Source organism: Pteropus alecto, unplaced genomic scaffold, assembly GCF_000325575.1.
Source record: "Pteropus alecto unplaced genomic scaffold, ASM32557v1 scaffold24, whole genome shotgun sequence".
Lineage (NCBI taxonomy): Eukaryota > Metazoa > Chordata > Mammalia > Chiroptera > Pteropodidae > Pteropus > Pteropus alecto.
The window spans coordinates 2,038,561-2,060,547 of NW_006439192.1; the positions used below are offsets into that span (position 1 = coordinate 2,038,561).

The 21,987-nt window shown below is 38.4% G+C and overlaps 1 protein-coding gene and 1 pseudogene across 1 annotated transcript in view; one reads left to right on the top strand and one right to left on the bottom strand.

Moving 5' to 3' along the window:
- Positions 1-16,491, bottom strand: part of GPAT4 (glycerol-3-phosphate acyltransferase 4) — a 33,057-nt gene extending 16,566 nt beyond the window's left edge. Inside the window, exons 1-2 of the mRNA XM_006916277.3 lie at positions 16,363-16,491; positions 2,600-3,612 (exon numbers count right to left, since the gene is read on the bottom strand). Of these exons, the coding sequence (XP_006916339.1) occupies positions 2,600-2,764 (165 nt within the window). The 5' untranslated portion in view covers positions 2,765-3,612; positions 16,363-16,491. The remainder of the gene's footprint in view (positions 1-2,599; positions 3,613-16,362) is intronic.
- LOC112483467 lies at positions 12,081-12,199 on the top strand (annotated as a pseudogene).
- Positions 16,492-21,987: the final 5,496 nt, after the last annotated feature.

Below are 21,987 nucleotides of genomic sequence, written 5' to 3' on the forward strand. Positions count from 1 at the left end.
ATAAAGTTAGTATTCATTTCTCACGCTCATTAATATCAACTCAGAGCAGTAACTCTTTTTAGAGGGTGAGAAAAGACCAGACACTCTTACAGAGGCACCCTATGCCCTTACTGGTATATATCAGCTCTTCCTAGCCCAGCCCTTACTCTATCTTATTGCCAAGGTGTAATTATCTATGATGCTCAACAGGACAGGAGCCATCGGGCCCTTTGACACACACCTTTAGAAAATAAGAAGTACAAATCTATTTCTTGAGATTCTAAATTTTGAGGTCAAAAATGGGTACACACATATATACACACACATACACACATTACTTCCATTACCACTTTTAAATCACTGTGCCCCAAAATAATGATATTCAAGATATAGTTAGCAAAGAGGTTCTGATGGCTTAAGATTACCTGTCTTATGGATTGGCTCAACAATATATAATTAATGAATTTTCCATTTTTAATTATAATCTACCTTAAAAATCATAAGAATGTATATTTAGAAATAGAGTCACAAAAAGATTTACTTTGAAACAGAGTCACAATAAGAAGATTTACCTAGCTATGAACTTTAAAATATTAATTTTAGGAGATATTTTCAAAACAGAGGAGGGGATATACATGGATTCTAGGCCTTTTGTCCCACCCAAAGTGACCAAGTTAAAAAATTTTAGCTACTACAGAAGAAACCTAGCTGATAATTCCTATTTCTATATTTTAAAAGCAAGGATTTCCATAGGTCTATGAATTAACTACTTGCTTATAACTTGAATAAAAGCTAGACATCACTCACTGTTGTCTCTTAAAAGTTTATCTATTCTACTGATTCTATACTGGTGTACGTTTTTCACAATGGCAAAAGAGCAGGAGTAATGTTATATGATTCAAAGAAACCCTGGGCTCTACTGAAGATTTTTTTGGACTGAAATATTTAAGAAAATTACATTTCCTGATTCATTAAAATAAATACTCTAGTAACGAGTCCAAAGATTGATTAGATTACCATTCTCAAAAGTTAGTGTGCATATGAATCACCTGGATCTTACTGAAATGCAAATTCTAATTCAGTAGGTCTGGAGTGGGCCACATACATACACTTCTGATCAGCTCTTAGGTGATACTCGTGCTGCTGGTCTCCAGACCCTGCCTAAGCAAGGAACTAGAAATCATATAACTGCAAACAGGTACTCAAGTGCACGTACACCACAGCAGCACTACCGACAATAGCCAGAAGGCAGAAACAGCCTAGCAATGGATAAGCAAATTATGGTATAGATACAAAATATTATTCAGTCATTTTTTTAATGAATACTGAAACATGTGATAATGTGGATGAATCTCAAAACGTTATGCCAAACGAAAGAAGCCAGTCAGACACAAAACAGCGCTTTTCATATGATTCCATTTATATGAAATATCCAGAATAGGTAAATCCAGAGATAGAACATAGACTCCTGGCTGCCAGGGGCTGGTAGAGGGGGAAATGGGGGAGGGGAGGAACTGCGCAATGAGTATGGGGTTTCCTTTTGGAGTGATGAAAATGTGGAGCTATGTCCAGTTGGTGGTCATGTAACACTGAGTACAGTAATTGCCACCAAATTAACCACTTTAAAATGGTTAATTTTATGTAAATTTCACCTCAATTTTTCTAAATGTGAAAAAAATCATTCTTATAGGAATATTAAATATCAAAAGATAGCACCCAAGATTCAATAATACACATAAAAAATTTCCTACTGTAATATAACATTTCATATAGCTCACCATCTTTCTGAGTCTCTATTTCTTCATTGATAAAATGTAGATACCCTGACCACTTCAGAATTATAACAAACCAAAGAAAAATGAATGAAATGATTCTGAAAACCATTAGATACTATATGAACAAATAATACTGTATTATTTTTACTATTATGAATGCATTTCTCAAATTATACATGGTCTCAATTGTGAAAAAGAATTCCTGAAGATTTGGTGATAACTAAAAATATTGTTAATAAATTACTCAATCTTTGAATAGATATTAGGTTTTGGGGCACGGACCAACTTCCTGGAAATATCACTTCTCACGCATGCCTTTACATTACAACCAGTTCTGTTTAGCAGTATAAAATAGTTAAGTTCTAATGCATGTTAAGAAATGTATTCTCCCTCTCTATCTTTAAAAAGATAAAACGATTCATCAAATGCCCTTGTCTGTTCATTCTTTTTGTCTAAAATTCAAGAAACTAAGATAAAATTCAAGAACCTATTTAAGAGATAAAAGACTCTTCCATATTTCTCAGTGAGGGAATATTTCAGCAGCAGCTTTGTATTTCAATATCTGTTATGCAAGAATAAGGAGGGTCTTGTAGTGACTTTTTTTCAACTCTAAGCCCCTCTCTTTGAAATAAACAGGCAAAGTATGGAGTCATATAATAGGTTCCTTTGATGAGAATACTCAGACACACAAGTACCTTAGCTCAAAAAGATTGCTAAAGGCTTTCGCAAGTACACATTTAGTTATTCTTTGTACTCAAAATACCAATAAAGAGATAACAATCAACCAAAGAACGACTCTTCTCTCTCCTCTCTGAAGCAACCATTTTGTAAACAGAACAACTCACCGCAAAGATTTTTAACAAAGTTTTCATGTAGAGCTTTCGGATACCAAAGGAAACTCCAAAAATAGCAGGGACTATGATGAAAACAAGGAGGAGGGTGAAGAGGACAGTTATGGAGATGCCCAGAAGGTTGACAATCAGGCTATCAAAAGGCAGCAACAGGAACATGGTGGAGGATCCAGGCAAGGCCAATGCCCTCCTCTCCCCAAGAACAACGCACGGACGTCAGATGGTCCTCTGAGACAGCACCCCCCTGAGAAAGGAGGCAAGTTCCCAACAGAAAATAAACTCCATTCCAAAGTTCATATCATTCGACAGCCTCAACAGAAAGCCTGGGAGTAAAATGATAAAAAGGGCCACAGGAGGCAACCCGAAAACGTCGGATCTCCCCGGAATAGATGGACTTTGGAGGTAAATGAGGCAGGGTCAATCTTCGGTATGAGCATCAGAGTCCAGGCTGTTTCCGTGACAGTGAGCAGTGAGGCAGGGATCTCTGCTCCGCTACCCTTACACTGCTTCCAGAAGTTTTACTTTTTTTCCTGCCCAAGAGCATTTAGCAGATAAATCTGTTCTGATTATCTGTCATTGCCAAAAATACCAAGAAGAGTTCAACTTGGTGCCAGAAAAATGCTGATAACTCCTGTAGAGGGTGGGGTGACTGCTGGCACTTCACTCAGAAGGCTACTGAACTTGAATATGTGGGAATTAAATAAGTGTTTTACTTAAAATTTCTTCATAAGCTGAAAATTGTGTTCATTGTAGAGAGTTCATATCTGGCCCCATTTTTCCTCTGGAGAGGCTCCTGGTGCATGATGCTTCCAGGACCCTCCTACCTGGAGAATTACAGTCTTTGCCAGTAGGACACAGATGCTGGCACAGAATGTCTCATGCTGCCTGCAGTGAGTATAATTCCAGACACTCCTGGCATTGGTTTCCTCTGGATATTCTTCTCCCTAAGGACTCTTCTCAGTGGTGACCTGGGTTCTTGGCAAGAAGTTGCTTACATGCTGCCAAAGCTGGGGGTGGAAACAGAAACACCATTAGTCACACAAATTAAGAGAAGAGACATTAATATGCTTTGGGGGTGGGGGACTGTTTTAGGGTAAGTCTAGAGTCAGTGCCATCTTCACAAGTCATCAAGGTCAAGGGGACCAGGCAGAACTACAGGTAGCAGACACAGATGTGGGAGGAAAATACAGAGATCTTTCATAGTTTTCAACTCCAATGATATGATCTGTGGCAGCTCAACTTTTAAACAGAAAATAAAAGAATATAAGATCTATTTCAAAAGAGAGAGTATACTGTGAAAAGGAAATTTCCCTCCTACTTATCCCCTAGCTAGCTAGTTCCTGTCCACAGGTGCAACCATATTATCAGCTTCATATTCTTCCCACTATTCCATGTTTATATATGTAAATCATAATTGATCTTTTCTAACGATTCCTGCCCCGCTCCAACCTGGCATACCAGGAACACTGCTCTTCGCCTTGCTTTTGGTTTGGTTTGGTTTGGTTTGGTTTAGCTTGACATATCATGGAAGAGGGTTCAATCAGCAATATATACTCCCTCACTTTTTCGGGTGCATAGTTTTCAACTGTAAGAATGCACCATGATTTATTTAGTTAACTGGTTTCCTGAAGTTGGACACCAATATTTTCCACTTTTTTGTTGTTAGAAATAATATAATGAATAACCATATACATACATGATTTAGCATACAAAATGAACAAGCAAACATATTTTCAGGATAAATTCCTAGAAAGAGAATTGCAGGGGAAAAGGAAATATACAGTTTTAACTTTATAAGACATTGTCACATTTTCTACAGAGAGATTAAACTCCTCCAGCCTATCTCCCTAAATGGGCCACTCTTTTAAAAAATTTTTAAGACTATTTTTTTTTTTAGAGCAGTTTTCGGTTCACAGCAAAATAAAGAGGGAGGTACAGAGATTTCCAATATACTCCTTGACTCCCCAATTCACTACAATTCATTCTTGGTGCTGTACATTCTATGGGTTTGGACAAATGTAGAATGACATGTAACCACCATTACTGTAACATACAAAATATTTTCACTGCCCTATAAATCCTCTGCGCTCCGATTATTCCTCTCCCCCTGCCCCCAAACCCTGGCACTCAATAATCTTTTTACTGTTTCCACAGTTTTCCTTTCCAGAATGTCATATCTGGAATCATACAGTATGTAGCCTTTTTAGATTGGCTTTTTTCACTTAATGTGGCCACTCATTTTTTAAATTCTACTATTTCAAATATCTTACAAAAGCATTCCAGTTTTTTATTACTCATTCCTAACCACAAGTTTCCAGTTCAACTGGTGAACTTGGGAGCATCTTATCAAGTCTTTCTGGCAAACATTCTGGCTTCACACCAATCATCTTCTGGCTCTATTCTAATACACTCAGAAGTTTAAGAAACTGAACAAATGAACAGGTTACTGACGTTACCTTAAATTTTGTCCAATGCTTTATAGAACTTGAAGCCCTTCACATGTGGTCTCACAACCTGTCAACATATTTAATTTCCATCTGACCAATTTGGAAACCAAGCAAGGTAGACACAGACTCAGTTCTTCTGACTCCTAATCCATTAATGCTCCTTTTACATTCCCATACGACTAGTGATTAAGACATGATAGTTCAGTGGCACTGAGTCACAAATACTAGTTCCTGTATTTGATCTTTCATATCTTCCACTTTCACATTATCATGATTATTGCTAACATTTATTGAATGCTAACATGACTGACATTGAGTTATATAGGAAGCATTTTATCTGTACTATCCTCACTTAATTCTACAACAACCCTATGGTGGAGTTATCATCCTCAATGCTATTTACAGGTAAGGAAACTGAGGCTTAGAGGACAAAGTAAGTTACCCAGGATCACACAGCTATTAAGTGGTAGAGTAGGAGTTTGACAAATACATTCTTCTCGCAGCCCATGCTCTTTAACCACCACTATGCCCTCCTATCTTCCAGACTACCTTGAAATAAACTAACACTTCCTTCACGCCAGTTCTGCTCTACAGTACTTCTTGTGACCAGAGAAAAACCACGGGGAAAATCTGGACTCATGTATCAGAATTGGTGTTTTTCTCAGAATTCAAGGTACAAACCTGCTCTTTCATTTTTTATAAACTGGCCAAACTGATTGCATATGCCAGATTTCTAACTATATCCCAACAGAGGTTCAGGAAATTAGATGTAGTTCTAAGATTTAATAAATTTAATTTGCTGAGTCACGGTATTCCTTAAATCTGTCTAATTCCAGCCTAATTCTAGGGCCACAGCTCCATTCCACTTTTCCGTCCCCATCACCTTTGGCCAGCACTTTCATGGGAAAAGGCAGCAAGATCCCTCTGTCCCACAGGACAGCTGCTGCCACACTGGCCAAGGTTACTTTTAGTCCCAAGGTGACTGACAGTGGGGTTACTTTGACTTTCCATGCCAGAGTTTCCTTGGATCACAATTAACTGAGAATTCCCGAGGTTATTACAGGTTCATGTCCCCAAAACGTTAAAGCAAACACATTTAGCAATACACTAATTTCTTTTCTAGTTCAGGGGTTGGCAAACTATCATGATCTATGGGCCAAATCTGGCTATGGCCTGTTTTTATAAGGCTCATGACCTAGGAATGGCTTTTACATCTTTGAAGAGCTTTGAAAAACAAAGAATAACAGGTGACAGAAACCAATGCCCCACAAACCTTAAAATATTTACTACCTGACCCTTTATAAAAGACAGGGTTTGCTACACTACGGACCCAGCTTCTCTTTCTCCCCTCAGAGGCAGTGAACTTCTCCTTGTTGTCCCGCCCCACCCTATTGTTCTGGTTTCCGAGTGCCAGACTCCAGGGCAGAGAACAGCAAACTAGCAAAGCAAGTTATCTGACCAAACTAAAGAATCATCCTCATAGAAATTCTAAGTAGAGAAAAAGTGAGCAAGCTGCGGTTGTCAAACAGCGTTCCAAACATCCTGCTAGATGAACAGAGTAGTCATTAAAGCCAGAGGCGACTGTGTCTTAAGGCTCCCTTAACACAGACTCTGATCTCTGGAAATGTTGGGAAATTGCTTAGGTCATAACTCAATTACACCACAATTTCTAGATACCTGCTCATTTAAGAGAGGCTATCACTTTGCCTCAAGTAAACATAACCATGACTCCTTAAGCATGAAGCAGGGGAAGCCATTAACTCAGAGGAATATTACTCATTCTCTTCCACAAGTTTCAGCCAAACTCCTGAAGAGTCATCTGGACCGGCAGCCCAAACTGTCCAGAGAAAAACATAAAAACCAATTAGTTCTGACCCTTTTATGAGAGAAGATGACTTCATCCAAGGAATGTGACAGAACCCATTGCTGAGCTAACTAAACTCTTCAACCTCTGAATGGCAGATCTGGGCTCTTAGGCCCCCAAATAACCCAATTTCCAATGTGCCTCAGTTCTTAGAGTAGTTCATTCATTCAACAAATATCACTGGGCACATATTGTATACCACACATTATGTTAGGTGTTTGATATTTAGTGAACAAATATGCCTAGAGACAAGTATTAAGCAAAGTATACACAAAGTCATAATTTCACACGTCAAATAATTAAAGAAAATAAGAGAGTCCTGGAAGAGAAAATAACAGAGGGAACTTACAATTTTAAATTGGGACAGCTAAACCAATTCTGACCCAATCACATGGCAGGAACTATTATGACTCCTAATTGCAGAATTAAATACTTTTTTCAGCTAGTTCTCTGTGACACATCCTACTTCAGGAGACCATGACTACCCGAATATGTCCAGAGATGCCATATACCAACTCAAAAGGATAAGATACGGCATTTTATTACAAATAAATGCTTAGGTTACACGGGGATAATAGATTTTTAAAGCACAAGCAGCACAATGTATATCACATATGAAATCTCAATAAATGGTATGTGTTGTCATTTCTTTATGATCAGAAGAAACTCAGAGTACCGTCCACAGTTCTAGCTACTAGACTTTAAGAGGGCTAGATAGAGAGGAAGGCATTTCAAAGTATGTCACAAAAACTCAAAGCCAAAAAATACTACATGCCTCGCAAGCACTAAGTGCTCAATAATAAAGAATAAAGCACAGAACTATGAATTAAAACTATGGTAAGATGGCAAAAATATAATTTTTATAAACCACCATTCTGGTGAAAATGAGAAAATACCTTCCATTACTGCTGGAGTGTAAAATGGTACAACCTCTACGGAGAACAATTTAGCAATAACCATCACAATTCTAAATGCACATAACCTTACATCCAGTAATTCTACCTCTAAAAATTCATTCTAAAGATAAATTAAAAGTGGTTCTCAAGCAGAGGCAATTTTTTTACTCCCTAGAGGAACATTTGGTAATGTCCACAGACCTTTTGGTTGTTACAACTTGGACTGGGGGTGCTGCCGGCATCTATTACAAAGAAGTCAGATATGTGCTAAACATCCTATAATGCACAAGCCAGCTCCTACAACAAAGAATTATACAGCCCCAAATGACAAAGTCCTGAGGAAATAACCTATACTGAAGCATGTGCAAAATGATATATGTGCAAGGTTACTGACTGCAGCACTGTTTGTGGTATCAAAAGAAATATCAATGTCCATTAACAGGGGATATAATGGAACACTATTCATCTGTTAAAAAAGAGACACATCTACATATGCACTGATAAGAAACAATCTTCCAGTTAGATGCAGAACAATGTCCACAATAACCAACCACTTGTGAAGGAGGGAGGAAAAGGAAAAGTATATAGTTCATTATGTACTCCAAAAGATAAATGTGTCTGGAAAGATGCAGATGTGACTGGTTAAGTAGCTGCCTCTAGGAGTGAAAGGGAAAGGCAAGTCATGTTTATTTTTTGGTATCTTTAAAAATCTATTTATTATTTTGAATAAGTAATGGTCATGTGGTTCCAAGATCAAAAGAAACACCAGGTAAATCTCTTTATGTTCAACAATACCTACTAAAAGTAATGTTCAAAAGATTACAAAATAACAAACGTTATGTAAAGCACTTTTCCAGTGCCTAGAGCAAGGTAAATGCTCAAAAAATATTTACTAGTATTGTTACTTTTTCCTAGGAATTGTTACTAGGAATAAGGAGGGGCATCTGAAGGTATTTCCCAAGAAGTCATAACATTGCACTAATGATAAATCTGTTTTCAACTACTATCTGCCTAAAGGCGTTTATAATCCCCTAAAATGGCTAGAGCATGCTGATCCCATTCAGAAATTGCATGTGCCCTTCTTGACAGGGAGGCAAAACAGCCACAGCCAGCGTCAGCAAAGCACACTGAGGGGAAACAAGACCTCTGCAGAAATCAGAAAAAATGTTTGATGCTTAAAGATGGCACCCTGTGTGAGTCCTCCAAAAAAGACTAAGACTGTTACAGTAATTTTGAGTCAATAAAATTGATATGCACACCAGAAGGCTGGGATGTGAGCAGTGTGGGCCCTCAGAAGACCCAGCCAGGCCCATTCCCATGGCCAGTGCACTGGTTGCACTGATTCTCCACCCAGGATGCACATTTGGCTCCCTGAGGCCTTAGCTCTGGTAAAATCAACCAGAATCTCTGTGCATTTGTTTTTAAGAGGCATGAGTGGTTCTAATGTGTAGCCAGAGCTGTGAACTACTGGGATAAGGGTTTTTACTTATCTCGGCAAAGAACTGGAACCTGAGAAGACAACCCACTATCTATCTTTGATTACAAATTATCCACGTCTCAGGCATATACCTTCTTTAGTAAAAGCTTTATTTAGCCCTGTCCATTATATTTATGCATCTAGGTTAACAGCCTTCTTAAATGCCCCCTTTCAGATCCCTCCTCTAAAGCGTGACCACCTTCAAGAAAGCACACAATCTTAACTACTCTGTTATCAGATCCCTGCCTTGTTTTCTCCAACCATCATTCAATCTTCATGTTCCCTCCTTAACCTCAAAGGCATAAAAGAAATTGCAAACTATTATTCTCTGAAGAATTTGTCTCAGTCTGTTGAGATCTTGCTTCCAGGTATATCCTCTGCTTGACTCAAACAAATTTTTATAAAAATTTTCAACAGGTTTAGACATTCTTATGTTGACAAATGGAATATTATTTGGCCATAAAAATGAAGTATTTATCATGCTACAATATGGATGAACCTTGAAAACATCATGCTAAATGAAAGAAGTCAATTATAAAAGACCACATATCACATGATTCCACCATATAAATTTTAATCTTGAAGGATGGAAAGGAAGTAAATTAGTGGTTATTTAGGGCTGAGGAAAATGGGGGAGGTAGGGAAGGAAGTAATAACAAAAGAGTATGTATGAGGTTTCTTTTTGAGTTGGTAAAAACATTCTAAAATTGACTGTGGTGATGGTTACATTATCTGTGAATATAATAAAAACCATTGAATTGTACACTTTAAACGGGTGTATTATATGCAGTACATGAATTTTATCTCAATAAAGCTGTTTAAAAAAAGAATCTAAGACTGAGTTGTTCAAACAAGAATAAACTGTTTAGGGAGGTTAGAATAAATGTCCAATCCAAGATATCTGCCTATATGTCTTTACTTAGAATGTCCGAAGCAGTGAAGCATGATGGTTCAACATATAGGGAATCAGACAAACTGCATTCAAAACCAGACTCCGTTACTTTCTAGCTGTGTGACCTCTGGAAAATAAATAAACTTTCATGTTTGTTTTCGCATATTGCAGATACATATTTCTAATATGTATCCTGTGGTACTGTTGTGAAGACTGAGTACAATGTATATCAAGCGATCTCTTTAGTGCTTGACACAAAGTGCTCAATAAACTGAAGTTACTATTAATTAGTCATCATTACAAAGCAGAGGCAATAATAAAATGATAAACTACAACTTTAGTAGTCAATCATTGAGAATTCTAGCCCAACTTTTTTTTTTTCATGGCTCAAATAACTGAACTTTGCTTGGAAGAGTTAAATAACTGCGAAAGGTTACGAAATTGGCCAGTAACAGAGGCAGAACTGTAACTCAGATCTGCTCCCCTGTCTAGTGGTCTTTCTGCTTCCCAGGCAGATCTCTTATTTGCTTTGGGGTAGGTTATATTTCAGAGGAAAGCTATCCATTTTTCCTAGTGTACTCTGTCAGGACACAGACCCCCCAAACGCCCCAATCCTGATATGATGGTAAACAAATGTGCACAAACAACACAATAGAAATGTGTGCTGGGATGAATTTAACGTCAAGTGTTTCAGAGTAGGGGATTATAAGAAATTTGCTTGAATAGGATGTAGCTTAGGAGGAAAAGTGTACAAATGTTTCCAAGGAGATACAGAGCTATTAGGGTGGAGTAAAGCTAGAGTGCTGAAAACCCAAGAAAACACATATAGCCGACATCAATCCTGGATAAAATAAATGGTCCAAAACAAAGCCTAGATATGGTAGGCTAAAGGATGACTCAATCCATTAGGAAGAAGTCAGAAATATGTTAGTTTCAGGGTTTTGGTTTTAACTAAGGTCATTTGACCTTAAGTATTTTCCCCTTGTCTAGAAAGGCCTAACCTGAGTTAGAACTAGGTAATAATTGCAACATGGTATCAAGTTCGCCCAGAGCAAAATAAATCTTCCAAGCTGGGAAAGTAAAAAAAAAAAAAAGACAAAGGATATAGGATATTTTGATATTCTGCGGCCATCAGTTTAAGGAAGGACAATTTGAGTTGCTGGAGCTGTAAAATCCAAGACGTTTCATTACCAAACCTGAACACTGCTCTGAGTTTAATTTTAAAATCTGTGCTTTTACATTTTGAGTATTATATATGTAATTAAAAGCAACTTCCCGGCCTTTTTCTTTAAAAATCTTTTTGTCTGGTTTATTTCGCTCATAATCTTTCTGAGAATCATTCAAGTTGCTACACATGTCAACAGTTCATCCTGGGGCTGTATTCTATTGTGTGGAAATACTACAATTTTTATCTATTCAACTACTGATGGACATTTGGGTTGTTCCAGTTTGAGACTGTTACAAATAAAGCTATCAACAAGGCTTTGTATGGACAAATGCTTTCATTTCTCTTGGGTAAATATCTAGGAGTGGAATGACTGAGTCTAAGGTAGGTACATGTTTAGCTTTTTATGAAATTGCCAAACTGCTTTCTAAACTGGTTGTACCATTTTGCATTCTTGCCAGCAGTGTATGAAAGTTCCATTTGCTCTACAACTTCACCAACACTTGACATGATAAGTATTTTAATTTTAAACATACTAATGGATGTGAGGTGGTATCTCATAGTTTTATTTTACATTTCCCTAATGACCAATAATATTGAGCATCTTTTCATGTGCTAATTTGCCATCCGTATATCTTCCTTGGTGGAGTGTTCAAATCTTTTGCCTATTTTTTATTAGGTTATTTTCTTATTGCGTCTTGTTACTAGCCACTTTTTAAAAATCAAGTTTTTTAGTCTATGGCCATGCTACCCTGAACAAGTCCGATCCCGTCTGAGCTCGGAAGCTAAGCAGGGTCAGGCCCGGTTAGTACTTGGATAGGAGACTACCTAGGAAGACCAGGTGCTGTAGGTATAAAAAATTAAAAAATAAAGGATTGTAAGCTGATAAGGTCCTTGCAATCTGTGAGGTCAACCAAGGGTTGCCCCGTCTAAAAAATAAATAAAAATTTAAAAAATAAAATAAAGTTTTTTTTCCCAATGACTAAGCAGTCTTATTTAAAATTAGAAAGCATTACTACTGAACTATATACTTAAAAATGGTTAAGATGATTAAAAAAGAGACTGATCCCACAAACAAAAGGATGAGAACGTATTTCATCATAAAAGCACAAAATTTATGAAACAGATTTCTTTGTTCAATTTGAAACTTGAAATAATCCTAATTGTGCAGAGAAAAATCACTAAGACATGAAAGAAAAAAAAATCAATGACCACAACCACAAACTCTAACCTCAGAGCTGAGCAACATAAAACACTCCTTCATCTTTATGTTCAGCTGACAGAGTTTCTGTGCTGTCCAACGCAGCAGCCACAACCACATGTGACTCTTAGAGTCCTTGAAATGTGGCTGGTCCAAGCTAAAATGTGCTATAAACTACACATTGGATTTCAAAGACTTAGGATGATAAAACGAATGTAAAGATTTCATTAATAATGTATATACTGATTATATGTTGAAGTGATATTCTGGATAATTTAGATGAAATAAAATATAAAGTTATTTTCACCTGTTCCTTTTCACCTTTTTAAAAAGTGGTTACTATAAAATTTAAAATTATATATGTTGCTTATATTTCTATTGGATAGCACTGATCAAAGACACTTAAAGCAAGAGCCTGAAAATAATATATTACCAACCAGTAAGGAAAAATATATAAACGTTTTCCCTCCTTATTCCTCTGAGGTGTGAAAAAATGGTACAATGGAAGGGGCTTACACTTGGAACTCAGGAGTTGTCTTAAGTTTGAGCCATAGCTCTGTTACTATCTGGTCTATTAATTCGGCTTCCCTGGATTTCAGTTTCCTCACCAGTTTTTTGTTTTTTAATTCAAAAAGTCAACAAAAATGGATTATCCTCCTACTTTTTACAAAACATTATTCCAGTATTACAGAGCTTGAGCTTCTGGTTTAATAGGTGGTGCAATCCGAAAATACTAACAACCATTATATAAGACAAAATAAAAAGAGCCCAAAAGAGACTAAGCCCCTGTGATTGTGTGGCATGTGCATGCTGTATGCATGTGTTTTAAAGGAGAAAAAGCACCCTGAAGGTTAAGTCCAAGAACGTAACCTTCCTAACTCTAAAATTCTGTGCTCTTAAAAAGCATTCATCATGCTATAGTAAGCATTATGTTGTAGCTTAGTGATACATAATGTTTGTTCAAGTCCCCTCCATCAGCATGACATAGTAAGTAAATGATATGCCATGAGGTTCTTTATTTGAATAATTCCACAGTACAGTTCAACTTAACCACGACCTAGCTTCTATCTCCAGAAAGTAAGAGATTTTTTAAAAAGGTAACCTTCTGTGACGTGCATGCACACGGATCAGAAAAGTGGTTTACTCTTTAGCAGAAACTAATTAATAAGTTAGGCTAGAATCCTGAGAGACTAACTATAAAACTCTTTCTGACACCACAAAAACCACCACATAAAACACACGCCTTCAAGGGTGATTTACCGAAACAAAACATACACATGCTGTTATTTCAGTGGTACTTCTATAATCTAGATGTGCATTACAACTACTGTATTTAGGTCATAAACTCACAAAAGTCCATCCTGAAAGTAAATTTATAAACAACTATGTCATGTGATATAAAGTGAACTTATATAAGTAAACTCAACTCTATATACAAAGATTCTCTTGATTACAGCATTCCTTGGAAGCAGACTATCGCCATTTTAAGGGTAAGAAAACTGAGGCACAGGTACAGAATTTACCGGTCTTTTTTGAGATAGGAAAATTTAATAGCATAAAATATGTTAGGAAATGCATTCTACAATTTTGTATTAAAAAAAAAAAAAAAAAAGGCCCAGCCCACAATTCATCCAGCCCAGGATTCTTATCTGTTAATGACGAGAAAATGTTTTATGGGAGAATGCAATTGTTCTTCCTGCTATCAGGAACAAAACTTCAGGGGTGTACTCCAAATTATTCCAGTTTTCTTTAGTAACTACTAAATAGCTGTCAATGTGATCTAAATCTTTTAAAAGCTTGTTCTTAATCTTAGTCTGGTATTCTACTTCAGGGGTCACAATTTCCCCATGCTTCCTAAAAGCTATGATTAGAGATTTGTCCCAAATGTAGTTTAAGGAATAATTTAAGGCATATTCTCTAGCTGTATTCCAGAATTTGGTGGAAAAGTTCATCCAAACCCTTCATTTAAGAGTTTTCAGTAATAGCCCATCCACACATTTTTTTTTTCCTGAAGATGACCTAAAACAACGGTCCCCAACCTTTTGGGCACCGAGGACCAGTGCTCCTATAAGAATCTAATGCCTGCTGATCTGAGGTGGAGCTGAGGCACTGGAGAGGGGCTGCAAATACAGAAGATGATTCTCTCACTTGCCTGCCACTCACTCAACTCTTGCTGTGCCCCCTCGTTCCTGACAGGCCACAGACCAGCACCAGTCCACTGCCTGGGGGTTGGAGACCCCTGACCTAAAGGCAAGCAGTAAGGTACAGGAGAAAGACTGGACTTGAAGGTGGACGATTTCTCCCTAGTCTCCGTTCAGCCTCTTATTCCTTGTAGACCTGAACAAGTCACTGAATCTCACTGAACCCTGAGGGCTCATTAAAAATGAAAAAGTTAGACAAGGTGTTCTGGAAGTTCTCATTCAGATCTGAATGATATCTGAATGTTTTAACTGTTCTCCAGCAGCTTGATCATTTTAGACACCCTTTTCTGGTCCTTCTCCAACACTATTATGTGTTTCTTAGTTGAAGGATTTACAATAGTATACTGTGTCCCCAAAAAAAGTTCATGATGACTTTATTCAATAGTAGGATTTTTATTCTGAATCTCAAGCTACTTTTAACATCAAAGATTTATCCCAGAGATATAGGGGATTGGGTAATGGATGGGATGTGGATGGGACAGGCTTAGCCATAAGGTGAATTGTTGAGGAGGGATGATGGATATCTACTGGTTCACTATTCTACTTTGTATGTCTGAAATGCTCCATAACCAAAGTTGAAAAAAAAAACCAAAACGACTTCACTGTCAAAGTGAGAAAAGAATACAGAATTGGTATTATTTCAGGGCTCTTTTCTACACAGCCCTTGGCATAAGAATAATTGCTTTTCACACCATTTCCCTTGGGTTGAGATAGAATCTACAAGACATGAAACTAAGCAGAGCTACTCAAAGTTCGGCCTAAATTAAGGAAAATGAACCAGAAAGGAAATTCTTCAACTGATCTGAAGGTTATCATTAAGATGATCCATATCATTAAGATGATCCATACGGCCGGGGGGTGGGGGGGGTGGAGGAGTGCGGGGCGATAATGAGAAGTGACAGGCACTGACATCTAGAACAGCATGGAACTACTTCCACTGAGCTATGCTGTTTCCTACGGCATGTTTTCCTTAACTTTTCAATTCCAGCAGTTAAAGCCCTATGTGAAACGGAAAGCGAGGAAATAAACAAGACTCTAGTAAGAGGATGCCTCGCAGAGCGTGAAATCAATAGGAAAGGCACGGAATTTCGGGAGAGAAGAAATCCTAGAGAAAGAAAAGAATGAGGCTCCTTTGGAGAACGAGAAGAGAAAACGCATCCCAGGGAAACCAAAAGACATAAGAAAAGAAATTAGAGGTGAAGGCGCTTCCTCGTGATGTCTAATACCCCTTCAGCCCTCATGAGCTGCATTCCTTGGCTCTAGAGACGGGAGGGCTGCAGAGACCCTAGGATTTGGGAAGATCGAGGAGTCCATCTCTAGAGGGGCCGGCCAGAGCCGGGAAGCGGGGACGGGGACCGGCGCCGCGCTGGGGTACCAGGCTCCCGGCACTGCGGCGGCGGGAGGGGCGAGGACTGTTCCACTGCGGCCGAGGGGGCGGAACTGCCGGGCAACCCCAGGAAGCAGCAATGGTGTCTCCTGACGCCGACACGGCGTAGGGAGGGCGTCCCCGGACCGCAGGCCTTTCGCTGGGCGCCTGGCCCCGACCCCGCGCCCCGCTCCCGGCTCTCTTGAGGCCTGTAACCTTCAAGAAGGGGTCGACTCGGGCATACTCACCGACCGCGAAACTCCAGGGCTCCAGATCCCTCCGGTGCTGGTCCCTCCCGTCCTGGCCCGCCGCCTCCAGCCGAGGCGTGCGTAAGGACGTGCGCGCGCCCGCCCTTTGTCTACGCCGCTTTGACGTGACCCCTCGCGTCCCATCCCCACCCCTCCCGCCGTGTAATCTCAGGCCCCGCACTCTCGCTCCGGGCGCGCGCCGGGCTGGGCGCGAGCCCCGAGGGGCGAGGCGGAGTGGGGAGGCGGCGTAGCGGCAGCTGCCGCGGCTGGGCGCGCGGGGAACCGTCGTGTCGCCCCTCGGTAGGCCTGGCGTTGCAGAGACTGGAACTGCGCATCTTTGGCCCTAGTTGCCTCTTCTTCGTGGCACGTGGCCCTGGGATTCCGGCTTTGCTAAAGGGAGCTCTTCCTAAGGAGGAGTCTCCACGTTTCTGAGCTGAACCAGGGCCCGAATACTGGCTACTCCCCATAGGTTTTGGAGAGCGTGAAATCAGCCCTTATTAGCGAGAAGAAGCTTAAGTCACTAAATTACCTGTCATCTTGGGGATGTTGTGACTGTGCACTGAAATGCAATTCTGCATGTAAACTCATCCACCACCACCATGATCTGAGTCCAAAGAGTTGGTTTACACAATCTCTGTGTTCCCTCGAAGCTGCAGCTTTACAACATCTTCCTCAATTTGGAACCAATCTCTCCACTAAACTCTCTCTGGTGCTTGCTGGAGTTTCCATGTGAATTTCTCACCATCTCTTCCAACTTCAAACGCCTATCCCAAGCTTATAGGTACTTCTTTAAAACAAAATCAGCCCTTCTTCTTGTTACTAAAGGACATTTTTTGTCACCAGTACCAAGCCCTATCCCCCTAGTTTATTTACATACTGTTGTGAGATTGCCATTCCATGTTAAATACTCTGATAAATTTTGAGGGTAAAGTCTACATTCTTAGATCTCAAAATCTGACTGTAAGAATGATGGCTGTACTCCAAAACACTGGACCACTCATTCCACGCTAAATGTTACCACACCTATTTGGGACTTAACCACATGTACATGAATTCCATTTATCCATCAGTTTAACAAACCTTCAAGCCTTTAATGTGTGGCTAGTTTCTACCAAGGTCTCAATGACACAAAGTTGAATAATGAGTGTATGGGTACGTCTAATCTTGATCTAGATTAAATTCCATAAATGTAGAAATTGGACATCATATATTTTTGTATAGGGATGGTTTTTAAACTGGCTACCACCATCTTAAATGTTCTTTGGGTTCTTAAATCTGGTCTTTTTTTTCCTGCTCCATAACCAGTGGAAACTTAGTAGTAGTTCATCATCTGCTCTTTTGTCCTTGTATATTCATGTTTACATTTTTTTCACAATTTTTAGCATAGATTACAGTTCTTTGGATATAATAATTTTGAAATTAATAATTATTTCACATGTATTAGAAACTCAGCAAAAATAATGTGGGTTCTTTGCCCAACCAAATAGTATGCTCAGTTGTGGGGAACATACACACACACACACACACACACACACACACACACAGTATGCATGCATTCACTAGCACATTCTCTAAACTTTAGTACAGGAAGGCAAACTTCCCTCTGAAGAGTAAGCCAATGAGAACTGGGTTAGTATAGTTCCCTTAGACTCCCAAGTTTTATTTGCAAAGATCAATGATCTGGGCGATCTCTGTCATATTCCTTCAAAGGCACGAATAATTTAAATAGGAGAGAAAATAAGTTAGACACAAAGTAGGTTTATCTATAAAGAAGGCCTACTGCCTATAGCATAATGAGGCTTACAACCTACACCAAATTCTTGTCACTGTGAACTTGGACTGTCTTTAGATTATTGTTGAAGGTATTTTCACATTCTGGAATAAAAATATTCGTGTACTACAAAAACTATGTGAATAATTTTTAAAGCCCAATGAAGGATGGTCCCTTTAGAGAAGGGGATCACAGTGTTTAAGGCCTCAGTAAAAGGTTTATTTAACAACACCATCTCATCCTAACTTTGAGTTCATTTCCCAAAATGTACCTCTGCAATCATTGTGTTTGCTGTGTATGTGGCACACAGTGCCATGAACCTGGAAAGAGATTCCTTTAAATCCACTCCTTTCCCCAATAGAATATTATCACAAATATGCTGTATAACTTCTTTCCCTTCCATACATCACCTTTTACATACACAAAGCCTTTGACGTTCATAAAGAGATGAATCCACAACTATTTACTACACAACCGGCAACACCAATGCTCATTTCAAGCACCAAGAAGAAAAAACTAAATTAAGCAAAGCAAAGGTGTGTTCTTTTTTAAAAAAATTAATTGTGGTAAAATACACATAAAATTTACCATCTAAACCATTTCTAGGTGTACAGTTCAGTTGTGTTAAGTATATTCAAATTGTTGTGCAACCAATCTCTAAAACTATTTCATCCTGAAAAGTGAAAACTCTACGCCCACTTAGCAGAAATTCCCCTTTCCTCCTTCCCCCACACCAGGCGACCACAATTCTACTTTTTGTTTCTATGATTTTGACTACTATGACCTCATATTCATATCTTATATAAGTAAAATCATACCATATTTGTCTTTCTGTGACTAGCTTATTTTACTTAACATAATGTCCTTCAGTTCATCCGTGTCATAGCATGTGTCAGAATTTCCTTCCTTTTCAAGGCTGAAAATATTCCATTGTATACATATACCGCATTTTTTTTTACCCATTCATCCACCGATGGGCATTTGAGTTGCTTCCACCTTTTGATTATTGTGAATAATGCTGCTATGGATGTGAATGTACAAATATCTGAGATCCTGCTTTCAATTCTTTTGGATATGTATCTCAAAGTGAGATTGTTGGATCATATGGTAATTCTATTTTTAATATTTTGGAGAACTGCCTTTTGAGATGCTATTCTTTGATATATGAGTTAGGAGGAGAGATCTGGGCTAGTGATATAAAACTGAGAGTCATTAGAATATGGATGATACACATGTTGGATCAGATTAATATAAGAACATTTAGACTTAAGAAGAGACTTTGCAGTTAAGAGCAAAATGGAGGAGATAAGTTTTTCAGTCTGTATCCACACTGTGGTTCTCAGTTTGAAAGAATACAACTCAATTTTGCCAATTCACAGCAGGATGATCTGATGCTGGGACTGATTTTAGGTAATCAAACCTACAGGAGACCAATGAAAAGAGAGGGCTCAATTGATCATTTAAGAAGATAATGGAAAATGCAAAATTAACAGGAATAATAGAATCCATAGGTCAGCTCATACCCTTAGCAATGGAAAAGTCTACTTGGGAAACTAAATCAACATCAATAACTTGTTTGTTGACTATAAAGTTTTCAAAAAAAGAAAAAAAGAAATGTACGACTGTAAGGACTCTGGCAATCTGATATACCCCAAAGTTCTGCTTGTACAGGATTCTGCCTACCTAGTAGTCAGAAAACACTCGGCTGAGCAGCACACCCTCTTGGATTAATATGGTAAACTAATTCTCTTTGCCCAGCTCTCCATTTTCTAAAATTCATTCCTACCTACCATTATCACCTCTCTTAAAACAATGGTTGCCTTCCTGGGATTCTCAAGGAAAGAAAAGGGGAACTTCCAGTTACTTTAATAATAATTCAAAATCTCTAGTGGAAATTACAGATATGAAAAAGGCCACTTTAACTAACTAAAATGTAATTTTATTCTTTTTTTGTTTATGTTGAGGTAACATTGGTTTATCACATAAATTTCAGGTGTACAGCATTACAATTCGACATTTGTATCCACTACAGTGTGCTCACCACCTAAGGTCTAGTTTCCATTTGTCACCATACAATTGACCTCCTTTGCCCTCCCCCTATTCTCTTCTCCTCTGGTAACCATCAGTCTGTTGTCTGCATCTATGAGTTTGTTTTTGTTTGTTTTGTTTGTTCTTTTAAAAAAAAATTGCACATATGAGTGAAATCATACAATATTTGTCTTTACCCATCTGACTTATAAACTGTAATTTTTGGCAAACATGCACTCATCTTTTAGAAACTCACTTCAGGGTTTAATTCTACCAGGAAGTCTTCTCTGATTTCCCCTTAGGGGCTCATTCTTCATGTTTCCCTAACACTCTCTGGGGGACTCTAACATTATTTTTATGGATTACCTATTTATATGTTTGGCTCCCTTCACTGGACTGTGAGTTTTGTTTTAGTCATCTTTCTATCCCCAATAATAGTTATCATAATGTCTGTCACATAGTGATTGCTCAAAAAATCTTTGTCGATGAATGAAACCTACAGATGACTACCAGAAACCTGACAAATTATGTATGTATTTAATAAAATCATGAAATGAACTAGTACTTAATTAGTATGAAATTTAGTAGACAATACATGGGGTATGTGAGAAAAATAGTAAAAGAGGTTCTTAACAGCAAAATTGGTATCAGAGCTCACTGAATGAAAACATTATCTAGATAAGGAAAATGTCATAAATTAGACCAGTTTATATTAGTCTGATGTTTCAGAGGTCAAGGGAGTCTTGGGCCACTTTTGTCTTTTTGAGATTATCACTATAAAAAAAGTTACAGGATTACAACTGTGGCATATAGTACACGTGTGTATTTCCAAAATTAACAATTTTAACAGAAAAAGAGGCAATAAACACTGTTGTGCTATTTACAAGATAAGTTTTATAAAAATATAAACTATTACTTCAAAGTGCACTACAGATAATGTGGTCTGACAATGAGACATAAGTGTGAAATTCAAAGATGACTAATGAACAGCATCTTTTTTCAATCCTGTTAGCTATCTCTGTGGTTGTACATGTAAACTTCATCATTGGAGATAATATCCAAAGTTTAGATTTCAGTCTTTGTGAAACCTGACCCATGTGGTCTTCCAGGACTTCCCCTTTCCAGGGGTAGGCCCTGACCTGAGTTGCATTTTTTTTCAGAGGCTCATCGAGATTTTAGAAACCCTAGTTTCATTAGAACTGCATTACGACTCATTCTAGGGGTAAGTCATCTTTACAGCTGATGACTCATGTTTTCTGTTGATTTTTATCAGCTTTAACTTTAGAGAGTGACCCCAAATCCTGACAGCATATCCTGTGGGGATCGCCCACCCTGTTCATGATCATCTCTTGATGGAGTCAGGACTAGAATGTGGGACACGGCTGGAGAGGAAACAGGAGTGGTTTCAATAGCATCCTTTTCAGATGAGGAAGCCGCCCTGTGCTCACGTTGTCCTTGGAAGCAGGCATGTTTGGCTCCTTCTGTCTTTACCCCATTAACCATCTGGCAACACAGAGGGAGTTAGCTGGGACAGTCCCTTTAGGGAAAAATGAAATAAAGCAATGTTGCTTGTTTATCCACTGTGATTGCATTTACATAGCCTGCCACTGGCACAAACAAATGTAACCCAAGAAGTTGAGAATCCGAAGATACCAGACAGAAAAGGTTGAAAATCACATGATATCACTTATATGTGGGATATAAACTTAAAAGCAACAAATGAACAGAACAAACAGAGACTCATAGACATGGACAATGGACTAGTGGTTACCAGAGGGGAGGGGAAAAAATAAAAAAATAAAATGTTAAAATAATAATAATAATAA